Source organism: Lacerta agilis, chromosome 2 (genome assembly GCF_009819535.1).
Source record: "Lacerta agilis isolate rLacAgi1 chromosome 2, rLacAgi1.pri, whole genome shotgun sequence".
Lineage (NCBI taxonomy): Eukaryota > Metazoa > Chordata > Lepidosauria > Squamata > Lacertidae > Lacerta > Lacerta agilis.
In genome coordinates, this window is record NC_046313.1 from 79,118,407 (window position 1) to 79,133,688 (window position 15,282).

At 42.3% G+C, this 15,282-nt stretch overlaps 1 protein-coding gene across 16 annotated transcripts in view; it reads right to left on the reverse strand.

The window, feature by feature from the left end:
- Positions 1–15,282, reverse strand: part of ERC2 (ELKS/RAB6-interacting/CAST family member 2) — a 519,409-nt gene that overhangs the window by 492,927 nt on the left and 11,200 nt on the right. For all 16 annotated transcript variants that reach the window (XR_004426010.1, XR_004426009.1, XR_004426011.1 and 13 more), the window contains exon 2: positions 7,504–8,316. Coding sequence is in view for 8 of the 16 variants with exons in the window: in XM_033140942.1 (XP_032996833.1) it covers positions 7,504–8,160 (657 nt within the window). In the remaining 8 variants the exon portion in view is untranslated. The remainder of the gene's footprint in view (positions 1–7,503; positions 8,317–15,282) is intronic.

Genomic DNA, 15,282 nt, shown 5'->3' on the forward strand with positions numbered 1-15,282 from the left:
ATGAAGGTAGGTGCTTACAACAGCAGCATTTACAACACATCCAATCCCCTGCCTTCCCTGCCACCTCGTCAGATCACAAATGAATACATCACTGAATGGGAAAGAATGCAGAAACAAATATATTTTGCCAGCAAGTGGAAATGGAAGATAGGGACTGAATATTGGAGATATATGGGATATTATTCCAATCCAGGAATGGGACTAGTAATTGCTTCAACTGAAACAGTTAATGGTAGCCATGTACCCAACAAGGTGAATTTCAAATGGGATGACTTTCATTTTGAGGATGGGACTGAAGAATTGGGTTTTCTCCATCCTTCATTGTTGTCCCATTTAATCACTTCTTATATTTCGTCTTGTAGAATTTTCTATTAGCCAGCAGGAACAAACCAACTCTTACCTCATAGTATTTTTCTCTGCTTCATTGCCCCATCCTTAATGCTATTTGTTGTTCAAGAGTTAGATAGTTTGTTCTGTGAGCTGCCCTGAGACCTCCGGGTGTAGGGCGGTATTTAAAATCAAATAATAATAATAATAATAATAATAATAATAATAATAATAATAATAATAATCTGTATTTCATCTGATCCATCCACTGTAAGTATTAAGTTTGCAGATGATACTACCATAATGGGTCTAATTACAGGTGGAAATGAATCAGCATACCGGGGGGGGGGGAGGTTCAAAAAGTATCTACATGGTGCTTAGAGAATAACTTGCACCTAAATATTAGCAAGACAAAGGAGATGGTGTTGGACTTTCGGAGGAAGAGAGGGGAACTAGCCCCGTTGTATACTGGGGAGGTTGTGTGGAGAGAGTCTCTTCCTTTAAATTCCTGGGTGTTTACCTTAGTGAAGACCTCACTTGGAAAAACAATATAACTCAGGTGGTTAGGAAGGCCCAACCAGAGACTCCGTTTCTTCAGGGTCTTGTGAATGCTCGATCTCATTGTACTCTGTGTGCTTGTCGCACAACACACCAACCCCGAAAGTCAGTTGCACTATATTATTTTCCATTCAGCAGCCTAACAGCCCATGGATAGAAACTGTTTTTTAGCCTGTTGGTACGACTGATTATACTTCTATATCTCCTGCCCGAGGGTAGAAAATTAAAGAGGTGCTGGCCGGGGTGTGAATCGTCCCTGAGAATTTTGCTCGCTCTCCTAAGGCAACGATCCCTTACGATGTCATCTAGCGGGCTCAGGGGACAGCCCATGATATCATGTGCTGTGTTCACCACCCTCTGTAAAGACTTTCTGTCCGTGGCTGTCAAGCCAACGTACCATACTATGATACAATATAAGAGGACACTTTCTATTGTGGACCGGTAGAAGGAGGCCATCAATTGTTGTTTAACGTTGTTCTTTTGGGGGGGGGTCGGCTCAGTTAATTTCATTGTACACAGGTTGTACCGTGTTTCTCATAAAATAAGACACCGTCTTATATTTATTTTACTCAGGAAAATAAGCCTATGGCTTATTTTCGGGGGTGTCTTATTTTTTTATTAAGTACCGTACGGTTCTGGGCGCCTGCCTCCTCCTGCTGTGTCCAGCATTGGTGCTGCTGGGTCCAGCTGGCTCGGGGCGCGCGGCCCTGCTGGGCACCGACCCGGCAGGCCACCTCCTCCTCCTGCTGGCTCCCGGAGGCTCGGGGGGCTGCTGGGCGCCGACCTGGCAAGCCTCCTCCTCTTCCTGCCATGGCTTGGAGCCCGGAACTGGCTGTTGCTGCTGAAGTGTTGATAAAGCGCCCAGCAGCGCCGCGCGGATCGCCCCAAGCCGCGACAGGAGGAGGAGGATTCAAATTGCTACCGTACAGAGCACTGCTGGGTCCCGCTGGATCGGGGCTCCACGCGGCGCGCGCTGCAGCTCCTGCCGCGTCCCGCTGGATCGGGGATCCATGCGGCGCGGTCTGCAGCTCCTGCTGGGTCCTGCTGGATCGGGACTCCACGTGGCGCACACTGCGGCTGCTGCTGCTGGCTGCTGCTGGCTCAGGGCTCCACGCGGCGCGCGCTGCAGCTCCTGCCGGGTCCCGCTGGATCGGGGCTCCACGCGGCGCGCGCTGCAGCTCCTGCCGCGTCCCGCTGGATCGGGGATCCACGTGGCGCGCGCTGCAGCTCCTGCCGCGGCCCGCTGGATCGGGGATCCATGCGGCGCGTGCTGCAGCTCCTGCCGCGGCCCGCTGGATCGGGGCTCCACGCGGTGCGCGCTGCAGCTCCTGCCGCGTCCCGCTGGATCGGGGATCCATGCGGCGCGCGCTGCAGCTCCTGCCGCGTCCTGCTGGATCGGGGCTCCACGCGGCGCGGTCTGCAGCTCCTGCCGGGTCCCGCTGGATCGGGGCTCTACGCGGCGCGCGCTGCAGCTCCTGCCGCGTCCCGCTGGATCGGGGATCCATGCGGCGCGGTCTGCAGCTCCTGCTGGGTCCTGCTGGATCGGGGCTGCAGCAGCAGCAACATCCGGTTCTGGGCGCCAACCCGACAGACCTCTTCCTCTTCCTTGGCGCCCTCCAGAACTGCCCAGCATTACGGCTTATTTTCGGGGTATGTCTTATATTTTGTGAACGCTTGAAAATCCTGCCATGGCTTATTTTATAGGCACGTCTTATTTTATGAGAAACACGGTAAATGTATTATTATTATTATTATTATTATTATTATTATTATTATTATTACAAAACCCAAGAGCTGGTTTTTACACATTTATTAAATATTTTTTTAAAAAAAGTTCAAGATCTATTTCCCTAAAACATCTGAAGTTTCTTTAGAGGGGAGTGTATATACCTGCTATGGGGGTGAATATTGCACACCTTTCATTGAACACTGGCATAAGGCTTAAGGACACTTGCAAAATTAAGCAAATAGCATTAGCAATGCTCAGAATGATTTAGCACTTTATGCTTTGGGGGAGGGGTAAAAACTCAGAGCTTGAAAAGATACCAATTGCAATAGAAATTTAAAGATATCTTAGCTGAAGGGCTTTCGAGACAATGGTTTCTTTGTGCAATAAACTCACACTTGTAACTCAGTTCTTGAAGGAGAATCCTATTCTCTATCCGAGTTGTTGAGTGGAACTATCTTAATATTCCTCTTCTATTAAAACTGCATTTTCTGAAAGCACTAATATCACTAATCTTGTTACTTTGAAAATACCATGTCCCCATTTTACACACAGAGAGATGCATACCTCTCTCTAGCATGCCAGATCTAATGGGGAATGGTGCGTGGAATGTTATTGCATTTACTACTGTGGACATCTACTGGATCCCCTGTGGTATCAACGGTGATGAGTATCAGCACCCTTCCCACATTTGGGGTAATATTCAAAATAAGAACAGTGACCCTTCACAACAACAGTTAAGTGCTTATAACAGAATCAACTTGGCATTAGCAAGACCATGCCCTCTCCCCCCACCCCAGTGATCTGTGGGAGTGGCCTGCAGGCCATTGGTTGCCCACCTCTGGACTTGAAAGAGAAGCACAGGGTATGTTTCTTGGAGAGTAAACATATTGACTGGAGAATGTGTATAATGCCCAAATAATGTACAAAATGCAACTGAGATAATACACATTTCCAAAGGCCTAATAGAGATTATTGGTTGGGAAATGTGCACAATGGCCTCTTCATGGGCAGATAATGTGCACATTCTCCATGACACATGGTGGATGTACACAATAGCTGCAGGGGAAGGAACATTCACTGGAAATTGCCTCCCCCAATTTCACCAGCAGGAGAATCCCATGAGTGGAGTTCTCATGGAAACTATGGCCACGCATTATAATATATTTATCCATCTTGTGCTAAACTCAGGGGAAATAGGCAGTTTCAAGCCCCCCCCCCCAAAAAAGGCAAGAGGCAGATAATGTTTTAAAAGCTACTTGTGTCCAAGCAAGATGGATCTCTGAAGTGTGTGTGCTTTTATTTTGTTAATCTGTTGCAGCAAAAACCAGGGAGGTCTTGTGGCACTTTAAAAACTAACTAACATGTTGTGGCACAAGCTTTCACTTTACTTCAAGTCCACTTCATCCGATGCATGAAGTGTAATCCTTGGGTCTAAAGGGGGAAAGGGGGGGAAAGGGGAGTTATATGGCAATACTTACAGATGCCCACACCCAACCTAAGACAGTTAGGTGGCTACATACCAGCAATACAGACACAGGGGCCAGACCCTACAACAAACTCAAATGCAAACTCTCTCCCTATTAAAGGAATATTTATACAGGACCTAATAATGTGAGCCACAACATCAGGGGATCATTCATCTGCTTATCTTCCAATGCAATATATTCTCATCTGTCAGAAATGCCTTCCTGCATTCTGCAAAGGACAAAATGCCCGGTTCCTATGTTAAAGAATAAATTAAACTGAGTGTGACGTTAAAAAAGGCAATATTGAGAAACAAGTAGGAGAACACTTCAACCAACCAGGACATGATCACTGACCATAAGGTGGCAATCCTTGAACAAAGAAGTTCAAAAGGAAACACCAGTGTAAAAGAGCTGCTTTACTACTCTTCTTCACTGTGGTTTCCTGTCCCACTATGGGGGTTGATTTATTCTGCAATGCTAAGATATGTCTGCTATCACTAATTACTGCAGTTGTGTCAGGTCATCATGCTTATTTTGCATACAGTTAAGCTCCAATTTGCATTTCATCCTCATTAACTCCAAGTTTTACATTCTTTTCACTTGCCAAAGGATTCATACATCTGATAAAGGAAGGAGACTCCTAAGCCATGAAAGCTTATGCCCCAATAAATTTGTCAGAAGTTAGTTTCTAAGGTGCTTATGACTATTCCAGAGCAATCACACATTTACATTCGGGGGAGGGGGAGATATCCCAGACATCCACTTGCGGAGGGACTGCCATATCCATTGCCCTGCTCTTTCACTGTGGGCAGTGAAGAAGATGTGGGGGACACCGTTTTTTCTTCTTTCCTCCCATTGGAATTGTCCACACTGGCAACAGGGCTGGCATAGAGTCATGCTGTTTCTTGAACATGTCAAGGAAACAAAAGGGCTTTGGATGTGGCATAGCCACACCATCCAACATGCCCCAATTTTTCCCTCTCTGCCAGATGTTCATCACTGGAACATTTATGCTGCTGGAGCTTCCCATTGCATGCTGGAGGACCTCTGGGAGCATTAAAAGCCATTCAGCCAGTGTGACTCCAACTTCCACCTGCATAGCAACACACATGCTGCCTCCTCAGCTAACTTTGCAATAGTTTTAGGATTGCACAATTGTGTTATTTGTTTGCTACCATTTATATATGTTTTGCAAGCATACCATTTAACATATCCCAGTCAACAAGTATTTCTATACTTTCCTCCATCTCCACATAAACAGGATTTAAAAAAAAAACATTATTTGTACTTTCTTCGCTTATAAAAAGAGGATTTGATTGCATGGAATAAAGAAAGCATTAATGGGACAATGTATTATAAAGAAGAAACTAGAGCATCACAAAAAAAATATTCTGGGTTGTATCCAACTACCGGTATATTCTCCTCAAAGTAGACACACTGAAATTAATACTTGTAAGATAAGTCATTTCTGTTAATTTTAATGTGTCTACTATAAATATAACTAACACTGGACACAACCCTTAATGTTGAATTTCTATAGATTATTTTCTTATGAATATCAGCCATTTGCATGCAAAACACCATATGTAACTGAAGAAAATGGCTATAGCGATTCGGGGCTAACTCTGCATCTTCTTAATTCATAAGACGCAACAAATTGCATCATAGTGCAAAAAATACCTTTTAATACCGTATCAGAAACATTTTCTCCTCCAAAACTGAACTGGTTTACCTACCCACAAGTGAAACTCATCATACATCTTTTGAAACAAATTTGAAGCAATACACATTTTCTATACTTATTGCAAATTAGTTAAGAGAATCTAGAATAATACATTGGGGAGGGGGAAATCTCTGTCATGTTAAATTAACTGGAAAGGAGAAATCAACTACCCAAACGTAATGTTTCTTTTCACATCAGCATTTTCAATATATGTGTTTTAAAAAGAAAAATCACTCATAAATTATTATAACCTCCAACTATAGCCTTAGAGATTAATTTGGCAAACTGCTTTAGTTTCTTAGCCAACCATGCTGGAGTGATAGCAGGAATGGAGGCAGGGACAGCAAGCGAAAAGGTTCCCATAGCACCAGCCTAAATTCCTCCAGCCATCCACTGTTATTTCCTAAATGCCACAGAAAGGGACACATGCCCTGTGAAAGCTTGGTAAAACGCTAGAATCATTGGAATAACAGCATTCGTGTGTGTGTACTTTCAGTTCATAAGGTATCAATGTGAAGCAAGGAAATTTGACAATGCCACCACCAGTATTCACCAATCTAAAGTGTCATGTGAAATATCTGTCCCGTTTCCTATTCCATCATCATCATCATCATCATCCCTCTGTGGTCATGAAAATATCCAACTGCAGGCAAGATGATTCCCTCAAGCTTCATTTTCTCTTCCCTCTAAGAGGAATCTTAGGTGATTGCTTCATGAATTTCTAACAGTAATTTAGTTTCCAGTTCTAATTATTTCCAATACCAGACACTTTTACTTACAAGAGAGCACTTATTAACCCCCTTCAGAACCTAGTGAGAGATATTGACTTCTCTGCAAGGGGAAATATGAATCACCAATGATCTTACATGAGGAAATCAATAGCTGGCATTTAACAGTGCTGGGGCCAACTTGAGGTCCAGCAACATGTTTGAGTACCTTAAAAATCATAATGATGTTTATTAGTTGCTATTCTTCAAAATCTGCTTTATTATTTTAAGGAATGTCTTTAAGGAACATTACTGTTACACATTAGTTCTAATGGATTTTTTTTTTTTTTTTTTTTTTTGCAGTTGGCCCAGAATGTTCGGGGTGGGGTGGAGGTAATAACAGAGAAAGCACAAAAACGTAATAGTTGGTTTGCTGCCAACTAAATAGTATTGGGCTACTGTTTAATGTAAATTAAGCCCCTGATGTACTGGTCTATCTTTTGACTATGCCCTCTCTCTCTGATAAATATATAACATGTTTCTATAGTAAAGTTTCCTGAATGCACTTATATTGTTGCAAAAAGTCCTGAAAATACCCCCCCCCAAAAAAAATAGGTAGTGACCAACAATCATTCTCCACATTATTAATGGAGAAGACTACCGGATTAAAGAAATTCTGAAGTGAAGCTTATTGGTGCGTTTTCTTCCCAGTTAGAAACTAGAAACAGGCAACAGGGAATTATTATGTTACAAAGCCAAAACATGCCACCAGTAGGCCATCACTACACAATAATGCAGCTGACCCTACCTGGTGCCCACCAGACATTTTGGACTAAGAGTCCTATCAGGCCTAGCCAGCATGTCCATCATGGCTGTGGCTGATGCAAATTGTAGTCCAAAGTATCTGGAGGAGACCAGGTTGGAGAAGACCACAATAAGCAAAGCATCAATTGCCTTTTCTGCATACCATTATTCTCATTTGCAATTGCTTACCTGGTTCTCCTCATGAGAAACCCTCATCTGCTCTTTCAGAACAGACATTCTGGCGGCTTCTTCTTTCCGCAGCACTCTTTCCTTTTTGAGCTCAGGGCTCCAGAAGGTCTTGATGCTATTCATGGAAGAACCAAGCTTGCTATCTTTGATGTCCAGTTCTTTCCTCAGCAAGTCATTCTCTCTCTGTAACTCCTTAAGCTGAGCTTGTAGATCTAGCATGGTGCTGTCCCTTACCTGTCTCAACATAGAAGGGATCTGGTGGTGGTGGTGATGTGCAGAAGTGGTCAGCCCCCCATGCTGATCGGTGTAAGAAAGGAGGTCTGAGTGGGAAAGGCCAGCGGAAGCAATATTAGGACTGCTCCCCATAGCTGTCACTCGACCACCGTACACAGCTCGATTTGTAGCCCTTCCAAGAGTCATTGTGCCCTTGGGGAAAGTAGTGGATGCCACACCTTCATGGTCACTCAGGTACATTGGTCCGGATGTTGCATAGGCGGCATTAAGTGACTGGATATTCTCCATTGATAACGTCTTACCTGTCCCTCCACCTCCTCCACTACTTGTTCGCCTGTGGCCCAGCCGAGGAGATCTTGGCAAGCGAGGGGATCTGGCAGGACTGCCTTCCAAGTTACTGATTGTTCTTGCACTTCCATACATTTTTATTTTAATGTGAGGTACTACTTAATAAGAAATTAATCACACTTAAGTGGGTTATTCAACCTCTATTTTCAGTTGCTGTTGTTGGCAAGCTGCTTCACAGCATTCTTCCAAAAGGCAACGAATTCCTTAAAATGACTTCTCCAGGCTGAAGATCTGAAAATAAAAATATAATGAGAGATTACTAAAAGTAACTAGACAATGCCAAAACTTGGAAGCACGGGTTCATTTTAACTGTGGGTTTATGACATTACAATAGTGCACTATCCTTCTGAGCACATTTTCAAACTAAGAAGTTATAGCTACTTTTATTGCCAAAGGGCTTTTTATTTTTATGTGTAAGAATGTCATATACGAATACACTGTTAAAGTAGATGGACTCTGACATTGCTAGAACATACACTAGATTCCATGATTAACTCTGTGCCTCAAATGGAAAAAAAATTTTAAAGGCAGAAGGGAGAAATAAAGAATTACCAAATATTTTTAAAAGGATTGTGCGTAGAAATCACGATACTGCAAGTGCATTTGCCATGGAAAAAACATTATTCATAATAATTTGCTACCAAGTCAAAATCAAGATGTTAATGTTAGTATATAATAATTTATAATAATAATTTATTATTTATACCCAGCCCATCTGCTGGGTTTCCCAACAGCTTGTGACCAGTTTACTTGAAGAATCACCTTACCCCACATGTGCCCAGTTGGCCACTTCAATCTGCAGAACTGGCACTTTTATTTACAAGGGCCACATGATGCCTGTTCCACACTTGCAAGAAATTGCAAACTATTCTAGCAGTTATCAGGATTTGCATTGAGACAAAGAAAATGGCACCCATCAACTCAATTAGTTGCCTTTACCAAATAAATGAATTTTGTTGACCTACCATTACTTTTTTATTTGTTACATTACTATCCTGCCCTTCTTTACAAAGAAGCCCAGGGCAGTGTACATGTAATGCAGCAAAATAAGACAACAAAGAACATTTAACACACATGAAAACCATAATAAAACAACAAAATCTCTACAGTTATGCTTCACAGATTAATTGGCAATGAGATGTTTCAATTATGGTGGCTATGTAGCACCATGTGTTGTGTTATGCAGCTATAAATTCCGTTAAATACTCCCACGGTAATGCACTGTTTATTATTTTTTATACTCTGTGTGTATGTGGTTTGCTCTTATAACTTCTGAGGTGTTTACAGTCCAGTCTTCCTTCTTCCCCGTTTAACAGCAGGCGTTATGCAGACTTCCGGCGGCGGCGACATCGCGGAGCGGTCGTGGGTTGCCTCGGCTGCGAGGCGACCCAGTCCGTCCCGGGGGTTGGAGCCCCGCTACCGCAAAGCGGGGCTCCGATGGGGTGCGGGAAGAGCGTCCCGCACCCTGGGCTCCCCGGCTATGCCCACTATGGCTCCGAACCCTTCCCTCGCTCCCCCTGTAAAGGGGGAGTGGGGGTGAAGGGAAAACGGAGCCGGGCTTCAGGGGACATGCCCCAACCGGGACGCGAAGCGGCGGTTGCCCCCGCGATGAGCGTTAACGTTCTACCTGTCAAAGTTGGAGTTTAAGAATCCCGGTGTCGTGAGTATTGGATTGGATCTGTTTTTGTGCTTTGTTGACGACCTGGGGGACATTTGGAAAGGGAGCCTGCCTTTTTCCCCTCGGGAGATAGAAAATAACCAGCTTAAGAGACTGCTGTTACAGCGATGGCTACAAAGTATTTAAAATTTGACAAGTGAGACTTTTGGATTTCCCTTTGGGGATTAAACAGGAGGACAGTATCTCTTTTTAAAATTTTCGATTCTTGCGCCCTGGATTCAGGGAAAATGGCCGTGAAAGACTTGGACTGAATGGAAAGTTACTGGCAAGATGGAGAAGTCTGAGAACCGAAACTGCAATTTGACACCTATGCCCGCTTCTGCCATGCTCGGCTTTGTTTTTGACTTGGTTATGAACTGCGAAAGGACCCATGAAGAAAGGATTATTTTATTGAGACTGGAACTGCTCAACCGAAAATTGGAAATATTGAACTGTCATATGTCAAAAAAGCTATATCCCACAGAGGAGACTGTACAGGAAATGGCTGTATTGGAGGAGAGCCTTGGCACAGAACTGAAGGGGCTGATTGAACAACAGGATGAAAAGGTATGGCTACTCCGGAGTAATGGATCGTCTTTTGGGGGTGGCAGACCCAGGACGGAGAAAATTGTTATATCTAACTCCCAAGGTGAGAGCTTGGGAGCGAAGGTGAGAACTTTATGTTTATGTCTACAAATAAAAGAAGAATGTGATGATGAACCGGAGAGGCTGGGAGAAAAGGTGCGCACCCTGATGTTCTATGCAAGGACTATTTTGGATTTAGTCTGGATCTGTGGTTATGTAAAGAAAAAGGATACTTCGAGGAGCAGCTCTGGAGCAAGACGACCAAAGAAAATGGACAGAAGGGGGATAGGGTGAACGATATTAAGGTATAAAGGCAAAGAATGTATTATGGTAACCTGAAACCGGTGTGTCAAGACTTTAAGCTTTTAGAGAAAGAAAAGAGGTATTTTAAATTTTTGTTATTAACAGCAGTTATAGTGAATGAAGATATTTGTTATGATGCATATTGAAAATAAGAGGATAAGAACTAGAATCTTGTGTGGAATTAATATGAAGTTATAACATGTTTTGATTTATGTTAAGTTAAGAATGGGAAAATATTGTTTATTACGAAACAGGATTTGTTAAAAAGAAGCTTTTGAATTTTAATTTTTAGATATTTGGATCTTTTAAGATTATGATGGTATAAGATGTTATTAAAGTAATATTTGGGATTGGAACCGAAGGTGAAAAGGCAGGGGAAGTCTGTACCAAGATTCGACCAAGAATTTTTTTTTTTACAGCATAAGAAGAAGAATTATTGGTATTTGTGTATTTGTTTACTTCTAGTTGGGGGTGGGTTAATGTGGGTGTTATATTTGTATGTTGTTTGTTGTAAAACCAATAAATTCTTATAAAAAAAAAAAAGCAGGCGTTATGCAGGCTCTTCCCTAGCCTTCTTGGACTGTGCTAATTCTCAAACATAGGGCTGGATCAAGTGTCTCCTCCAGCACCATAATTCAAAACTATCAATTCTTTGGCGATCAACCTTCTTTATGGTCCAGCTCTCACTTCCATACATTACTACTGGGAAAACCATAGCTTTAACTATACGGACCTTTGTCGGCAAGGTGATGTCTCTGCTTTTTAAGATGCTGTCTAGTTTTGTCATTGCTTTTCTCCCAAGAAGCAGGCGTCTTTTAATTTCGTGACTGCTGTCACCATCTGCAGTGATCATGGAACCCAATAAAGTAAAATCTCTCACTGCCTCCATTTCTTCCCCTTCTATTTGCCAGGAGGTGATGGGACCAGTGGCCATGATCTTAGTTTTTTTATATATATATTGAGCTTCAGACCATATTTTGCGCTCTCCTCTTTCACCCTCAGTAATGTTTACAGGCCTAATTAAGAGCAGAAAATAAGGAAGGGATAAAAAGGTGCTATTTTTTGTTGCTGTTTTGTTTAACAGCAACATCTCTACTGAAGATCTCAACCAACAGAAAATGGTCTATTTTGGGAGAAAGCACTTTCTAAATAAGGGTTCATTTATTTTCAAGATTTCCTCTTTATCTCATCACCTGAACTCTACTGAGAATGGCATCATGAGTTTACATCTCCCATGGTGTTTAAACTTAGAAGAAACTATTGGTTTCAACGATGACTTTCCATCTCTCTGCTTTGTAACTTTTACAACCCAATCCTACACATGTCTACTCAGAAGTAACACCTATTGAATTCAATGGACTTACACCCAGGTTTGGAAGCAATCCTAAGCATGGGAAGCTAGTTTAATGTCATTAAGCCAATATAAAGTATGTCAGATCCAAACTCCATTCAAGAGCAGGGTTACTGCCAGCTGAGCCAGTCTAAGTCTGGCAGAGGGAAAGCAAGGCTTTAAAACAGAGTTTGACTTGCACTACCGTTTTTGTCAGCATTAATTCTGCCAGATTCCAAGGTCACATGACTGAACTGAATGCAGTTAATATCAAGTGTTAAGTCCTCCTTAAACCTCCCACTCTAGAGCACCTACCAGTACTTTTTCCAGGGCTTATGCTGGCATCAGATCCAAGTCTCTACTCAGCTTGCTACTAGTCCCAGTTGAGCCAGGATGAGGAAGTTTAAACTGATATAGCCAAGCTGCTCCAGGAATTGGCTGCCTGAGCCAGAGACCTACTGGAGCAAAATTTGCTCATTCTGGCAGATCTTGGGCTTGGATTACTCCCTAAGCGAATATAGGACTGCACCGTTAGGATATAATCCTAAATGTACTTACTTAGAAATAAATACCACTGATATTCATAGCTCTTACTCCTAAATTAACATGGGTTACTAATACAGTATACACCAATATTTAGTTCTGTTCTGTTTATAACAGAAAACACTGCAGCTTTTTATTGTGCAATATTTCTGTAATTTTGTGGTTATATTATCATGTTAATTTACAAAACCAAGCAGAGAGACCAATCAACAGCAGAACAAATGGTAGTCAGGTTGATAAGATGAGCTACAGGATCAGTTCTGAAATGACTACAGATATTTGAACATACTGGAAAGCAGAAGTGGAAGAAAAGGAAAACAGACTGGAGGAAGGGACTGGAATGGATGTGGTCACTGGTATGTTACAGAAAACCAGACAGCTCAACATGTGAGATAAAAAACAGGGAAAAGAAAGTAGTACTAAAGCTATTACTTCTCAAGCCTTATACAGTCTATAGAATCAGAACTAGAAGAGATCAAATGTAATCCAATCTCAGTCACAGATCACTCCCCACAGATCCACAATCCTGGTCATAATATAACACAGTGCAGTAGACAGCATGCCAACAAGCAGAGGGCACATGTCATGTGCAAAACAGATCCAGATAACTCAAGTAGGGGAGCCAAATGAAATGCTAAACGGGAAAGCCAAAGAATAGCAAGATCAAACTTAACCCAGGGGGAAATTGCTCTCTGAATTCCATATCAGACATTTAAATCCCAAGTGTTTGTTGATGCCAACTTTAATGCTAACCATGCCCTGGAGCTGCTTTCAAATCCTGGTTAAGAGAGAAATCCTGGTTAGCATGAAACCATGCTTAACACTGCTCTCTTAACTATGATCAATACCAGTGAGGAAATCACAAGTGGGGAAGGAGCACATGACCCCACAGCCCACTTCTAATCCTTAACCATGATTAAGAGATCAGGAGCTCTGTGCCAGCATTGGCCCCTAGAGATGCATACACACATTGAACTGTGTTGCACTTTATAAATTATTTCCCAAGGACGCAACCCTTAGTCCTTTATTGAAGATTTTCTCAAACACATGTATTTGTTGTACATAACTAACTGCTTTATGCAGGCATAAGCGGTTGGTCATCTTTACAACTCCACAGTGAGAAATAAAGAAGTAAAGAAAAACGAAAATAAACCCCCAAGAACCTGGAAGCAACAAGAGAAAAAGGAAGACTCAACCATAATCCTTCTGTTCTGTAACATGGCTTCTCTTTCAACAATGTAAAGCACATCAGAATAAAGGGGGATTCTAATAAAAGTGTATTTATTTTACCAGAAAGATTGGGTGGCTGGGCAACATCTAAGAATATTTCACAAAAGACTTTAAAACAGTGTGTCTTCATCATCAAATCGAAAACTGGGCTGAATCCAAGTTCCTAGGGATGCTCTTTTTGTCTATTTTCCTTGCTTCTAATGTACTGTTAACTCACCCCAGGATTCATCTTGTTTAAGTGATGGCTCAACATACAACTGAGAAAAGTGTTAAGCTTTCATGTCCACATAAATAGAAACGTAGGCCTGGGATCTGAAGATCGCCTCCTACACGAAGCAAAATGTTCTCTATCAACACCTGGCTAAATAAAAGGAGTAAGCAACTAAGTCACTGACTAAATTTAAATTTCTTTAATCCCTGAATATAAAACACAGTTCTGATGGTGGCAACAATACCTCAGTCACCAGAAAAGCAGCTGGTGATAGCTCATGGCATACTGAGGAATAACTATAGAAGTACTGTATGAATCTATTGTCAGTTGTGAGGAGTTTGTCAAATCACTCTAGACAATGTCCGCCATGACCTCAATAAAAGGTCTGTGCAGAGAGAGGTATCCAACATTAGTTGGACCCAAATTACCAATAGTTATGTCCATTAATTTCAATGGGTCTACTCTGAGTAGAACTGACACCAGATACAGCCAATAATATTTTACAGTAAAACATCAATCTTTACGGAAAAAATTATCCATTTGCAATTCCAGACACATTTTATGAATGCTTTAAACTCACTGATACATCAGTGGATGCTGACAGTCATCTAAATGAGATTGTCAGCATTCATTTGTGTGTAGCTGAAAAGTGGGAGGCACTTACAAAATTCTTACAGAAATGTCAGTATTCACCTGTAAATGTCAACATTCACAATATTTTTGGACATTTGCTGTTTACGGAGAAAACAGCTGATATAGACAGTCGAGTGCTTCTGTTAGCATGGTCATGCAAAAAGAGTGTCACTGTCATTTATTGTGGCATCAGCTTTCATAGGCTACTTCCCAAGATGCATAAAGTGGAAGGAAACATTGTTTGGTATAGAATACAATACTAGCAATCAGGGTGGATTTGATTTACCGTAAATCAAACTAATTTAAATCATACCAGTGTGAGTAGATAAATAGGTACCGCTGCGGCGGGAAGGTAAGCAGCGTTTCTGTGTGCTCTGGCTTCCATCACGGTGTTCCATTGCACCAGAAGCAATTGAGTCATGCTGGTCATATGACCCAGAAAGCTGTCTGTGGACAAATGCCGGCTCCCTTGGCCTGAAAGCGAGATGACCGCCGCACCCCATAGTCGCCTTTGACTGGACTTAACCGTCCAGGGGTCCTTTACCTTTACCTTTTAATACTTTTGAATACCAGTTGCTGGAAACTGCAGGAGGAGAGAGTGCTGTTGTACTTCGGTCCCGATTCTGTGCTTCCCACATGCACCTGACTGGCTACTGTGAGAACAGGGTGCTGAGCTAGAAGGGCCATTGGCCTGATCCAACAGAC